Source organism: Pleurodeles waltl, chromosome 3_1 (assembly GCF_031143425.1).
Source record: "Pleurodeles waltl isolate 20211129_DDA chromosome 3_1, aPleWal1.hap1.20221129, whole genome shotgun sequence".
NCBI classification, from domain to species: Eukaryota; Metazoa; Chordata; class Amphibia; order Caudata; family Salamandridae; genus Pleurodeles; species Pleurodeles waltl.
The window spans coordinates 1,279,833,761-1,279,848,340 of NC_090440.1; the positions used below are offsets into that span (position 1 = coordinate 1,279,833,761).

The 14,580-nt window shown below is 44.0% G+C and overlaps 1 protein-coding gene across 3 annotated transcripts in view; it reads left to right on the plus strand.

Annotated features, from left to right (window-relative positions):
• Positions 1-14,580, plus strand: part of PTPN4 (protein tyrosine phosphatase non-receptor type 4) — a 975,501-nt gene that overhangs the window by 611,439 nt on the left and 349,482 nt on the right. For all 3 annotated transcript variants that reach the window (XM_069224613.1, XM_069224612.1, XM_069224614.1), the window contains exons 17-18: positions 7,545-7,628; positions 7,716-7,772. In XM_069224613.1, coding sequence (XP_069080714.1) covers positions 7,545-7,628; positions 7,716-7,772 — 141 coding nt within the window. The remainder of the gene's footprint in view (positions 1-7,544; positions 7,629-7,715; positions 7,773-14,580) is intronic.

Consider the following 14,580-nt stretch of genomic DNA (forward strand, 5'->3'; position numbering starts at 1 on the left):
ATATGAAGTATGGAAAGCCAACTTAACGTTGGATCAAACAGAACAGGTTGGACATCATTTCAAAATGGGAGGCCACATTAACATCATTAAGGAACCAGCTGGAGCCAAAACAACCATGCAAGGCCGGCCGACTACTGAGCAGAAATGGCTGGTTCACACAGACATTAAGGCAACAAAGACAACAGCTTAACAAAATGGCCAGAAGCCCAAAGAACCAACCACCGGGCAATAGCTACCAGAGTACCTTTCAGGAACTAAGAAAGGAATACAAGAAGGCAATATGGGAAGCAATGCAAGCTCACATGGATCAGGAATGGATTAGAATCGTGGAAGCCACCAAGGAAAAGAACAGCCGGTCACTGTGGTCTATAGTTGGAGCGCAGGACAACCGGGAACCAAAGTAACGCAGTCCCGGAGAGAAAGTGGATAGAACACATCTCCAGCCTCTACAGCAGCCCTACCACGGTGAAGCCATTTCCCACCACAAGCAGCAAGACAAAGCCATTATCAGCCAAAATACAAAACGTTGAGGAGCAATTACGGCGCTGCAGACAGAGCAGGGCTCTTGGGTCAAACGGTCTCCCAGCAGGAATACTAAAACAAGACCCTGCCCTTTGGACAGCCTGCTCTGCTGTCTTTATAATGCCATCAGCACAGAAAAGAAATTCTAGATTCCTGGAAAGGGGCAATTTTCCACATAATCTATAAGAAGTGCCCCTATAGGAACCCAGACAGCTACCGACTAATATCACTGCTTGACGTTGATGCAAAAATATTTGCGGGGCACCTGCTTGAGGATCTCAAAGGATGGGCGAACAAATTCAATTTTAATACCTCTGAATCAAACCGGCTTCCAGCCGTCGGCAAACACTTCTGACAACCTGATAACGCTAGACATGCTCGCTGAAAAATATACAAACAAACAAATGGCCCTTTACACCTGCCTCGTGGACTTGTTCAAAGCCTTCGATTAAGTGGACCGGAACAAGCTGTGGGGGAAACTAGCAAACCTTAAAATCCCGCCAGAGCTGCTAAAAGGAATACAGCGTCTGTACTCAGAAAATTGGGCAAGGGAGAAAGTTGGAAACAGTGTCAATCATAATCCAGATAGACAGAGGTGTTAAGCAGGGCTGTGTCCTGACTCCAATGCTTTTCCACCTCTTATCTGGCAGATCTGTGCACACAACTAAACATCATTGGCTCCCATCCTCCCAAACTGAGCAACTATCCCCTAACTGCATTACTATATGCAGACGACATCGTCTTACTGAATCTCTGAGGTACAGGACTCCAAAAAGTGTTACACACCTTCAGTCAATATTGCACGACTAATGAGTTGGTGGTAAACACGGAGAAAACCGAGGTAATCATTTTTGGCAAATGGATAATCAAGAAAACTAAATGGTTCTGTGGTAATCAATCTGTGGAAAGAAGCAGAAACTATAAATACCTCAGCGTCTGGCTACAGGAGTGCTGGTCGCATCACGTGCACCTAAACACCTTGAAAGCGAGGCTGGCATCACTGCTTGCATCAGTCCTTGCCCTGGCCTCAAAACTACAAACCCCAATCTGGTGTCCACTAATCACAGTGATAAAAGCAAAATTCCTGCCAGCCTTAACATACGGTTTGGAAATATACTTAAGCAAATTGAACGACTTCATGAACATTGCACAAAGCAAAGTGTTTCGCCTTCTCTTCTGCCTCCCACACAGCTCCTGGCCAGCGCAGATTAGGTTGGAATTTGGATTACAAGATTAAACATTAGTTCAAGACTGGGCATTACTGAAATACGGATTGATGCTAAGACTAGCCCAACCAAACACTCTAAAGGCACTGATTTGGGAGGAAATCAACAGAAACCAGGTAGAACTCCCAACCCCCTGGCTAAAGAGAATCATTCTCGCCATAAAGCACCTGCAGGCAGAGGAGTTATGGCAACAGTTTTTACCCCATAAAAATGTCAAGCAACTTCTAAACAAACAAATCAAGTTGCTTTCCTGGAGCAAGGACAAAAATAAGTTCAGACTTCGATCTCCTGCTTGGAAGACTGAACCAAAATGGCTCCGATCCGCAAAGAATGGATGATGCAGACTTTGCGCACATCATCGGGAAGTCTTCTTACACATCCTTTGTATTTGCCCTGCTCTATTACCCTGGAGAAAGCTGTATCTGAACAACATTCCTTAAAACATGCCTTAAAAAATCAAGATGAGATAACAAGCCCTCAACTGGCATAGAAAATGAACACTGGCAGCCCCAGGGCTCAACTGGACTAAAAATCACAAAGAAAGCAGGAATGTATTAATTGTTTTAAGGAGTTCTTAACGTCTCCGCTTGTACGGTTGCAATGGTTTTAAGTAATTATGCAATAAAGCATAAACTTTAAACTTTAAACCTAAGATTTGTAGTTGCAGGAAAACATTACTAATTCAAAGTATTACCATTTGGAGTCATAACCGCTCCCAGAGTATTCACAAAATGTCTCTCAGTAGTTGCAGCACATCTCAAAAGAAAACAAATTAATGTTTTTCCTTATTTGGATAACTGGCTCATCAATGCCAATTAATTCACACAGCATCAAAGCCACACTCAAACTACAATTCTTCTCCTACACTCTCTGGGTTCACCATCAAATCTCACCTGCAACCTCTCCAGATACAACCCTTTCTAGGAGCTATCCTCAACACACAATTGGGACAAGCATTTCCCAACTCAGCCCGAATTCCGGCTTTTCAAACATTAATTGCTACATTAAAACAAAACCAAACATAGACAGTAAGAACTGTTATGAAACTGTTAGGGATGATGACATCTTGTATTGCCATCGTGCCTCATGCCAGACTTCATATGCATCCGCCTCAAAAATGTCTCTCTCGTCAATGGTCTCAGGCACAGGGTGAAATGGAAGATCTAATGGTCTCAGGCACAGGGTAAATGAAAGATCTAATGTTGGTGGACCACCAGACTTATCGCTCTCTGCATTGGTGGAACACCACAAACTTTATGAAAGGGCAGCCCTTTTTAGACCCTGTGCCTCAAATCACTCTCACAACAGATGCCTCAAACACCGGTTGGGGAGCTCATCTCCTCAACATCACAGTTCAGGGGATATGGGACAATACTCAGTGGTCTCTTCAAATCAATTACCTGAAACTGCAAGTAGTATTCCTAGCTATGAAAGTGTTCCTTTCACATCTGCAACACAAGACAGTCCAATCTTGCACAGACAATATGGAAATGGGCAATTCATCACCACATTCACATAGTGGCACAATATCTCCCAGGGACAATCAATCACTTTGCAGACCTACTAAGCAGGATGAAGCAACAAACACACAAGTGGGAACTCCACCCACAAGTCCTTCAACAGTACATCCAAAAGCGGGAAACACCTCAGATAGACCTATTCGCAACATATAAAAACAAAAAATGTCAAAACGTCACCTCCTGATACCCACACACTCAATCCAAGGGCAATCCTCTATGGATGAGTTGATCTGGGATATTTGCTCACGCTTTTCCCCAGATCCCACTCTTACCTTTTCTGGGCCGGAAGATAAAACAATCTTCCCTCCCTCAACATGATCTTAGTGGCATCCTACATGGGCACATCAACCATGGTTCACATCACTTTTGGCACTCAGTTGTTCCACATCAGAAGCTTCCCAATAGACAAGGCCTCCTGACACACAGACAGGGTCAAATAAGACATCCAAATCCCAAATCACTCAACCTAGCGAAATGGTTCCTGAGGTCATAGAATTTGGATATTTACGATTGCTACAGGAATGTATGGCTATCCTTAAGCAAGCATGCAAACCTACAACTAGACAATGTTATGCGACAAAATGGAAACTTTTTGTTTGCTATTGTCAAACAAAAAACATTGACCCTCTCAAACCAACAGAACAAGACACTGTACAATATTTATAACACTCACAAGAAGCAAATCTAGCTTCCACATCTATTTGTTTACATTTAGCAGCCATAGCTGCAGATCTTCAAAACAGCATAGTTCATTGTTTTGAATTATCAAAGCATTTGTGGAAGGACTAAAAAGAATAATTCCACCAAGAATTCTTCCCGCTCCATCTTGGAATCTTAACATTGTTCTCCCAAAACTTATGGCTCCATCGTTTGAGCTACTTCACTCCTGTTTCCCACAATTCCTTTCATGGAAAGTAGCTTTTTTAATTGCTATCACCTTCCTTAGATGTGTCAGTGAGCTCCAAACTTTAACTTTAGCAGAACCTTTCCTTTAAGTTCATAAAGAAAACATTGTGTTAAGAACAAATCCGAAATTTCTTCTAAAGGTAATTTCATATTAATCAAACAGAATTACCAGTTTTGTTTCCACAACCAGATTTAGTAGCAGAAAGAGCTCTACATACTATGGATGTTAAAAGAGCAGTTATGTGTATATATATGTAGAACAAGAGATTTTAGGAAAACGAAACAACTTTGTGTGGCTTTCTCCTTAACACACAGCTAGATGGATAGTCAATTGTACTTAAATTTGCTATAGTAAATCTAGACGACTATTACCTGTACCACCTATAGCACACTCCAATAGGAGAAAAAAGGTGCATTTATGGCATTTTTAGATAACATACCTATATCAGATATTTGTAAAGCAGCAACATGGTCCACACCACACACATTTACAAAACATTATAGTGTAGATGTTTTTGCATGACAACAGGCAAATGTTGGACAAGCAGCACCAAAAGCACTTTTTCTAACAACTGTAACTTCTGCACTCTAGCCACCGCTTTATGAAGGGACTGCTTTACAGTCTATGCACAGCATGTGTATCTACAGCTACACATGCCATCGAAAGCAAAATGTTACTTACCAGTAGAAATCTGTTTGTGGCATGTAGTGCTGTAGATTCACATGCACCCTCCCTGGGCGCGTGTAGACGTTGCAATTTTAAAATAGGTAAATAATGTACATATGTAAATACATAGCATAGACATCTTTCCTATTCTAGTCTCTATTCTTCACTACTTCACTCTCCCGCCTGCGGAGAAACAATCTAAAAAAGGACTCCCTGCCCATGCACTGTATTACCAAGAGGAGGAGTCACTCGACCCTGTGACTCAAAACGTTTCTTTGAAGAAAAACAAGTTGTACCGCCCCGAACCCAACACTAGATGGCAAGCTTAAGCACAGAACGTACAGCTACAGCACTACATGCCATTAACAGATGTCTACTGGTAAGTAACATTTTCCTTTTGTATGACCATACCTCCGGTTAGGAGATATACCAAAGGTACTTCAAGAGTGTGTTATGATAAATATTGCATATTTTGCTAACACTGGTGTGGTTCTTTCCTGTGTGTGCTTCACTGACTGACCTGTGTGGTATTTGCAACCACTTTACAACCTCCTGGATAAGCCTTAGCTGCTCTCTAAAGCTATCACTATGAAAGCTGTGGTTATCTAGAGCCACCTACACTATCACTAAGGGTTGCCTGGACTCAGTACAGGGTGCCTCACCATATTCTGAGCGAGCCTTCTGTGGTCAGGTTTCCTTGTCCAGGAGCACCCGTGGTTGGGGTGGTCCTGTGGTCTGAGGCTGCAGGAGTCATCGGGGAGTCCAGGAGGGGTGAAACTACAGTGGACTCGAACCCAGGAGAGATGGGGGACTTTGACACCAGGAGTCCACTTTAACCTGGGCTGGCGGCGATGGGTGCAGTGTTTGCTTGGGGTGTTGGGTTTCTCTTTCCCACTGAGGCTGCCTAAGAGGGTCCTGCGTGCAGAGGCTGCAGACGACTTAATGGAGTTTAGTGAGGGTGAAACCCCAATGGACTTGGACTCTAGAAAGCTGGGAGACCATGCTGGCACCAGAGGTCCACACCCACTTGGGTCGTAGATGTCTGGTGCAGTGGTGACTTCAGGAGTCAGGTCTTTGCAATTCTGGAGGCTGCAGAGTCCTCTCTTTGTAGTTAGTTTGGAGAGGAGGTCTGCTGCGCACTGGAGATTTGTCTTTTTCGAAGGCAGGCAGTACTCCTAGATTTCTGGAGGTTCAGCTGCAGGACGAGGTGTCTTCTGGTGTAGAGTCTGTTGAGTGCATACAGGCTGCCGGGGTCGGTACCAGGTCAGCTGCTGCTTCTTCTGCTGGGGCATCTCTTTGTCCTTTTCTACTTAAGCCCTCATGATCTCCGTTCTGGGGTTCAGAAGTGCCACCTAAATACTCAGTTTAGGGCAGTTACAGGGAGTGCCGGGTGGCAGCCAATGGGTTGACCACCTTTAGGGTGACAGCCCCCTTCTATGACCACTTCATAGTGGCCTAATTCCTTCCAAACCAAGATGGAGGAATTAAAAAAAAAAATGGTGTCCACTTCAGCTCATCCACCTTAGGGGTGGGACTGGCATGAAGTGGGAACATCTCCATATCTGCCTAATTTTCCCACCTGTCCTGCCACCAAAAGTTGGGGTCAGGACGGGGGGGTTGGTCATCACCACCATTTGGAGAGTCCTGGATCACATTACAATGATGACTAGACCTTTGAAGCTTCCGCCCTGGAATGTCGATCCTTCCTGGAGGAGGTGTCAACCCCCCCACTCAGTGCAGCTTTTGTCTCTGGACCTCAAGACTGCTGGCTCTCACCTCAGGGGACCAGAAATGTGACTAAGGCGGCTGAATTGGTCAGGACCAGTTAGTCAACACACTAGTATCTGGTAGGTTTTCAGGGGTTACCTCTAAGGTGCCCTCTGGGTGCATGTATTGGTAAAGCCAACACTGGCACCAATGTGAGTTCACCAATACAAGATGTTTGGTACTAAACATCCCTATCTTTAGTGAAGCCATCATGTAGCTGGGGAATTTGTGACCAGTTCTCAGCACATGTTTTTCAAATGACTTTCCTGGTCACTTACTATGTCTGAGAATTGACAAAGACATAGCAGGGGCATATCTACTCGGGCAGATATGCCCTAAATGCAATATAATTCACCCTGCCTTAGGTCTGTAATGCTTGCTAGAGTGGTGATTTACATATATTACATGCAGTGTTGGGTGACATGGCCCACAGGCTGTGTGCCATGTCGTATTAACATTTTGGCACAAGCTGTGTGCCATGTCGTGTTAACATTTTGGGAGGTGTGTAGGTGTGTAGAGGGAGGTGGGAGGTACTGCAACCAGAACACAGCTTCCTATAGGCTCTACCTAACGATGCGTAGGGGTTTCTGGTCAAGAAATGTCTCGGTATCCAGACTGGTACCTGGGGAAAATTCTAATGTAAGGAATCTGCAGCTAGATATTGTCTATGCCAGATAATGAATTACTGAAGGTAAGTAACTTGTCCTACATGATGACATGATAAGGTTTCATGTGTAGCAGCAGTCAAGTTTTGTGTGCGCCTAATACTTAGCATCACTTTACATGTATCCTTTTTAGAAATATCTGCATTGACAATTTTTATGAACTCCAGTTGAAATTAAATAAATATGCTTTTATTTTCCTTTGCAAATACTGTGATTTGTATGTGAATGACAACAAAAGTTCAAATTTTTTAGATGTCTTTCTTTTCCATAGCCCAATGGAGTGATTCCACAAGACAACTTAGTTCTGATTCGGATGAGGCCGGATGAAAATGGAAGGTTCGGTTTCAATGTGAAGGTCAGGAACCTTCTTTGCAGAATCAGACACAACATAATATTGTTTTTATTGAAGTAGTAATGTTTCACCACTGTTTTATTATTGTAGGGTGGATATGATCAGAAAATGCCTGTAATAGTGTCCAGGGTAGCCCCCGGAACATCTGTAAGTCATTGCATTCTAAATTTGTTATATTGTCAATAGTTTCTATGTAATTGCGAAGCACTAATTGTTGGATGAAGAAAGCCATTGCATGTTTCATTCATGGAAAATCAATTTTATCAGTTTCGTAATTTATCATTTCTAATGTGTCATACTTGCATCTAGATTACACTATTGTTACTCCTAAATTACTCTAATATGTATTATTATTATAAATGCTTCATGTAACTGTTAAAGTATGTTTACGTACAAGTACTGGTAAAACCAATGTCCTTTTTCATTGGGCATCTTTTTGGCTATGCGAGTCTGAAAATACAAATCCTTTTTTTCATCAAAGAATCATTTCTTTTCCACAAGATGTGACTCTGCAATGTAAAATTCAACGAAATTCTTCGGGCCCTGGACAGACTAAATCATCCACACAGCAATACCTTTTATCTCTTTTTCTTGGCCATCAATGAGTAACATGTTTGTACAAAGCGAGGAGGTCAGCAGGGGCGTAGCTTGGTCAGTTAGTAAGAATGGGGGTGAGGGGGGTGACTTCCGATTTTCCAGCAATTACACTGGCATAAAATTGTCAAAATACATTATACAACAAGTAGTGCAGATGAGAGCTTCTAAAGGGCAGTGGAAAGGGGAGACAGATGCGGATTGGTAGAGCTACTAAGTGAAAGAAAACACAATATTTTGTAAAATAACTAACCTTTTTAAAGGCGTTCAAAGTGGAGAGGGAGATTCTGTGTGTGTGTTTTCCTCTGTGTATGTAAAAATTCCTGGTAAAATCCTGACAGAAACCTCAACATACCCAACTGAAAGCACCTGTGCCCAACTGTTTACCAGAAAATGTTTTATCAGAGGGGTGTAACACCCCAAACAAATCCCCTGAAACTATGCCCCTGGATGTCAGCTGAGATATTTTTCAAGTTCAATAGCTCTTCAAGCACCTTCTTTTCCAAAAAGTTGTATTGCCTTTTCAAAAGTTTACACAGTACAGATGCCTCATCAGTTGGCGTCATAGAAGTATCTCAGATCTTGCTAATAACATAGCTGTTATGCACAACCATCACGTCAATGTGCGTTGTTAAAATTTGCAACAAAACTAATAATCAAAGCACTCTTAGTTTAAAACAATGAAACTCTTGTGGATAGCTGGGCATTTTTAAACTAAAAGTGACATGTATGTTTATGTTGGTGTCTCAAAGAATCTTGTCACAGGTCTACAGTGTCCTCAGTGAGGGCACCTAGAGGGGGTACAATGGTTCATAAGTGCAGTAATGGAGGACTCTTTGTAAGCGATGGACCAGCTAGCAAGACTGTGGTTTGCTTACCTACAGGCTTGCACGCTGTAGCGTTCATGGTGGCTTGTCTTACTTTGTAGCTAGCATTTTTAAAAGGCATATGCACTTCCACCCACCCAAACAGTTTTCCCTTTTACCTTTCCTTACCACTTGTCCATAAAGTTTCACCTCCCCCTTTACTCTTTATTACATGTCTACTCCATTGGGTGGATCTGGGGCCCCAACCTTTTTTTTCCACCTCCTGTGCCAAATCTAGGAATTTATTCCTTACCCTTTCTCCCTAGGTCAGAGCATTAGAGGTTCCAAAATGGATGCCCTGTCCAGAGATTTCTCCAGTGCACCGTTATTTTATCCCAGTATCCAGTAATCACTGTGCGTTTTAAACTATATGGAAGAAATACACTTCCCTGATCTAATGCAGTCGCATGTTAGAGGGAGCATTTTAGGCAGTTTTATTCGGGGGTTCAGATGTGTTCTATGCAAGGAATTGAATTGCTGTTTTTTAAATCTGGCATTTCTAGAAATTCAGCATGTACGATATCGATCACAGATCCATGCCACATCCATATTTGAGCTAAATCTTGTATTAATTTGTCTCTCGAGCGTGGTAGTTCGGTTTTGAGATCAGCCAAGAGTGCTGTGTAGATGTGTTATCGCTCTCTTCCCTTTTCCCGAGTGTGAATAAAAGTTGTAGAGTATTGCACTCGTGAAACTATGTAACAACCTTCCCTCATTCAATTTGATGTGTAAAGTCACAACTGCCTGCTAGTTATAAGGAATTGATACATGGTGATCCCTTAGTCCGGAGTCATTTCAGCAAGTGTTTAAGGTACTTTAATTGCACAGGTCTCTTAATGTCTGGATACCATAGCCCTGTGGTTCTTAACCCCTTAGCTGCCGGGCTTTCTCAAATGCCCTACCCTTCACCCCCAGCCGCTGAGCCGTTTTTTCTTTTTTTAGCTATTTGCGGTAGTTTACGCTTAGGGCTCCATAACTTTTTTTTAACATAAGGGATCCATTTATAATTTGTATCTTTTTTCCCTAACATCCTTAGGATTGTAAACGTACCTATGGTTTGTGGGGGCCCATGGAGGGGACCGTGGAAATTGGCAAAACATAGCAACATTTTGAGTTTTTGTGAAAAGTAGGGGGGGGGATGCTTCGTATAAGTGTCTGTTTTCTTTTTCTAAAAATGGTGGAACATGCGGAGCTGAATAAAAAACAAATTCTGTACCTCAGTTTTTGCATTTTTCAAAGCGGTAGTCCAGTTTTCCTATTTTTTGTGCTCCCAACATACTTCCAGTTTGTAGTGGAGACCAGTGTCTAACCCATGGGTGAGCCAGGAAAGCTATAGATTTCTGAAAAATTGACAATATTCTGACTTCAGCAAAGGGTCATATTTGTAGATTCCTCAAGGTTTTCCCAAGGAAAATAACTTTTGACACAAAGGAATATTGAAAATGAATAGGAAACAACTGGCATTTATGACATTTTCATCTGTAATTTATAACTTTTTGTCTCAACGGCCGATTTACCTAAACAATATACCATTACATCTGCTAGACCCTTCTAATTGCGGGTATATATAGGGTTTGTGGGTTCTCCAAGAAACCAAGGTACCCAGAGCCTACAACTGAGCTGTCCCGTGTACTCGTTTTTCGTTGAGTATCAGGCATAGACCAATTCATATAGTGAAATACATAGAGTTAAAATGGGTATCAGGGAAACCTATGCATTTCTGAAATGGGCACCAGATATGGAGTTTAGCAGCAGTGTTATTTATGGGTACCCTTACAAGCGTTTCATTTAGATGGCCTTTTGTAAATGTCTTCTTTCTTATCCACTAGCGTTCATTTGAAAGCCACAAGTATAGCGAAATCCAATTGGTAATAACAAATGTTCTACTATTCCACAAGTCTTCCGATGAAGAATGGAACCTCACTTGGTCCCTGCGACAGGAAATGGGCCAAAACACAACAATGTACCAATCACATTTTTCCACTGAAAACTGACCTTTTTTTTTCTTGTGTGGGTAGCTGCAGATTTTGGACCCTAGCTCGGCACCTAGAGAAACCAAGCAAACATGTACATTTTTGAAAATTAGACACCTAGGAGTAACCAGGGTAGGCTGACTTGCATGGCTCACACCAGTTTTTTTTTTTTTTTTTTTTTTTCACCCAGAATCTGGTGCAGACCTCAAACGTTGATTCAGAAAAAAAAGAAAAAGAAATTGTCTCACATTTCTTTGATGGAAAGTTCTGGAACTTGCGGGGAGCCACTAATGTATGTCTACCTGGCATTTCCCCAAGTCTCCAGATAAAAAATTGTACCTCACTTGTGTGGGAAGTCCTAGTGCCTCCTCAAACACAACATAGAAGTGTTGCATTTTTCCGCTGAAAACTAACAGCAGATAGCTGTAGATTTTGGACCCCAGCTCAGCCGACACCTAGTGAAACCTAGCAAACCTGTACATTTTTTTTGTAAAATTGTTTTTATTAATATTTCAGTACAAGAAAATAAACATGCCCATGTACATGAGACTTCAGGCGTCCCACCATACTGTGTGCTCATTCCTCTGCCTCCCCCCCTTTCCAAAGCAAGAGTAATAGACATCAGAGAGGAACACCTACGAACGACCAGCCCGTTCACCCTCCCCTGGTGGACCCAACCCTCTGCCCACGATATCTGAATAGACAAAATATAAAAACCTTACAACAAGTGTCCAATCCCTTCAATTGTCAAGTCGAAGCGATAAACCAAGGAACGGAGAGCCCCCGCCCCAAACCCGAAGGCACAGCCCTAATTCCGCATAACCCCCCTCCGCCCATAGCTCCTATATATGAAAGAGATGCAGCGCTTGAAGACGAGGGCTACAAGTTGAGGGGATGCCCCATGAGAGAAACCTGACCAAGGGGTCCCAAATAAAGTCAAATCCACTGCACAAGCCGTCTATTTTATCAGCTAGATGCTCCATGGCAAGGCCCCGCCATAATCTCGAAAACCACAAGGTCACTGGGGGTGGGTCTGCTTTCCTCCAGAAGGACGCTGATGTAGTCTTTGCAGCTCCCAGCGCCAGCCGCAGAATGGCTCGGTCGCCCCGTGATTGATGCTCCAGGTCTGGGTCTCGAAAGTCCAACAGGACATGCTCAGGGGTTGTAGGCACAGGATAGCCCAATATCTCTTTCAGATGAGAAAGAATTTCAGTCCAGAACGGGCAGTCCCACCAAATGTGTATGAAATCTCCCAACATACCACACCCCCGCCAACACCTGTTGGAGGCCCGGGGGTATATTTACTTGAGTTTCTCCGGATAGATGTACCAGTTGTAGAGCAGTTTATAGTGTGCTTCCCTAGCACCCATCGAACAATTGTATTTAATTATATCATGGAATAGGTGTTACCAATGCTCCTCATTCACCGAAGCGCACAACACCTGTTCCCAAAAGGGGATGTGCCTAGGGATCGGCGCCCTATGCACTGATGTCAATATGCGGTACAGTTGAGATATACCGCCCCTCTCCCCTCCTCCCTGCAGCACAAAACGCTCCAGCAGGAGAAGCTCCCTGGTGGGCGCCTGCTGCATGGGTGGCTGCGAGACCCAATGCACCAGTTGCGTGTAATGAAAGTGTTCCGATGGTAGAAGATGAAAATCTCCGCAGCAGTTAGCAAACAAACTAATCTGATCACCATGGAATAAATTTGCAAGCACCCTCCATCGCTCAAAGGCCCCTGCAGATTCCCCGGGAGGGAAAGCCTTGTTGAAGTGAATGGAGGTATATGGTGAAGGAAAGGAAGCAATCATGTATAACCTTGTCACCGTATCCCACACCTTGAGGGTGGTGGCAGTGGGGGTACTAAGGTAAACATTCTGTGGGCGTGCTTCTTTGGGCTGCCACGGGATATCCCACAGAGTCCTTCCCGTCACTGCCCTATCCATATGCAGCCACAACTTATTGGACTCTCGGAGGGACCACTCAGCCAAGACACGCAGCTGAGCCGCATGATAATACCGGAGGAGGAAAGGGAGCGCCAATCCACCCCCCTCCCGGGGAGATATAAGCACTTTGTAAAATAATCTAGCCCTCAACCCCTGCCAAATAAAGCTCGTGAACAACGCCCGGGCCTCCGAGAAGAATTCCAACAGGATATCAATGGGTAGGCTCTGAAAGAGATAAAACAAGTGAGGAAGCACCGTCATCTTGATGCTCTTAATACCCCCCAACCAAGAAAGCCAAAGGGATGACCATCACAGGCACAGAGTTGAGGGTCCTTTCCCGCCTTGGGAATAAGTGAGATCAGAGCCTCCCCCATAGAGGGGGACACTGCGCCCCCCCCCCCAACATGATTAAACAGTGCCGCAAGATGTATTGCCAGCTCCGCGCTAAAAGACTTGTAAAACTGAGCAGTAAAGCCATCGGACCGGGGGCCTTGTGCAGGGGAAGTGAGTCTATAGCCTCCTGTACCTCCTCCAGCATTTCATTCGTCTCCCAGGAGACCTGCGGGATCTGGGCACCGTCTGAGTAACTTCTCTGAATTTGCGTCGTTGGTGCTCTGATTGATAAAGATGGGTGTAGAACCTTCTGAACGCCAATGCCTTCCCTCCGTCCGAAAAATGTTCCCCTCGCTCATCAGTAATTTGTCCTATACAATCCTTAGCTTGCTTAACTCGCAGTTGTCTCACCAGGGGAGTGCCTATCTTGTTTCCCTTGTCATAGTGGGTTTTCTGAAGCCTCAACAATGCCAACTCCTCCCTGTTTGCCTAAATAGATTGTAGTTTACCCTTAACAGCAACCACCCTCCTCTGGGTCTGCCAGGACAGGTAAAGCTTATGGGCCTGTTCAGCTATTTGAAGTTCAGTTTCCAAAATACGCTGATCCTCAGACTTTAATCTAATGAGCGCAGACACCAAGGAGATGTATGTGCCCCTGATGACTGCTTTAAAAGCATCCCAAACTGTAGGGGGGGCGGTATCACCCCGCCTTAAGCCCGAAGTACTCCCTGATAGCCGTCCACAGCTCAGTATGCGACACAGAGTCTCGAATCAGAACATTGGGGAAGTACTAGGGTCGGGCAGAAGGCCGGGACAGGGACCACTCCAGAATAACCTCCACTGGGGCGTGGTCCGAAATAACAATCGGGTTGATGATCACAGATATCAGTCTTTTGCAGCGGTCTGCTCTAAAAAATATAATCTATCTGGGAATAGGATCGGTGAGAATGAGAAAAGAAGGTGTAATCCTTCTGAACTTTTGAGGGCACACCAGGCATCAAAGAGCCCCATGCGGTGTATGGCAGATTTCACAGATGTCGTAAAAGCGCTGGTCTGTGATTGCTGCGGGTGTGTTGTGTCCATCGCTAAATCCCAAACTAAGTTAAAATCACCCAGCAAGATGATGTCGCCCTCCGCAAATCCCTCCAACTCAACCAGGAATTGCATAAGAAATTGGGTTTGACCACTGTTAGGGGCGTACACAGTACTACTGTACACTGCTTGCCCCCCAGGTTGCTTTTTA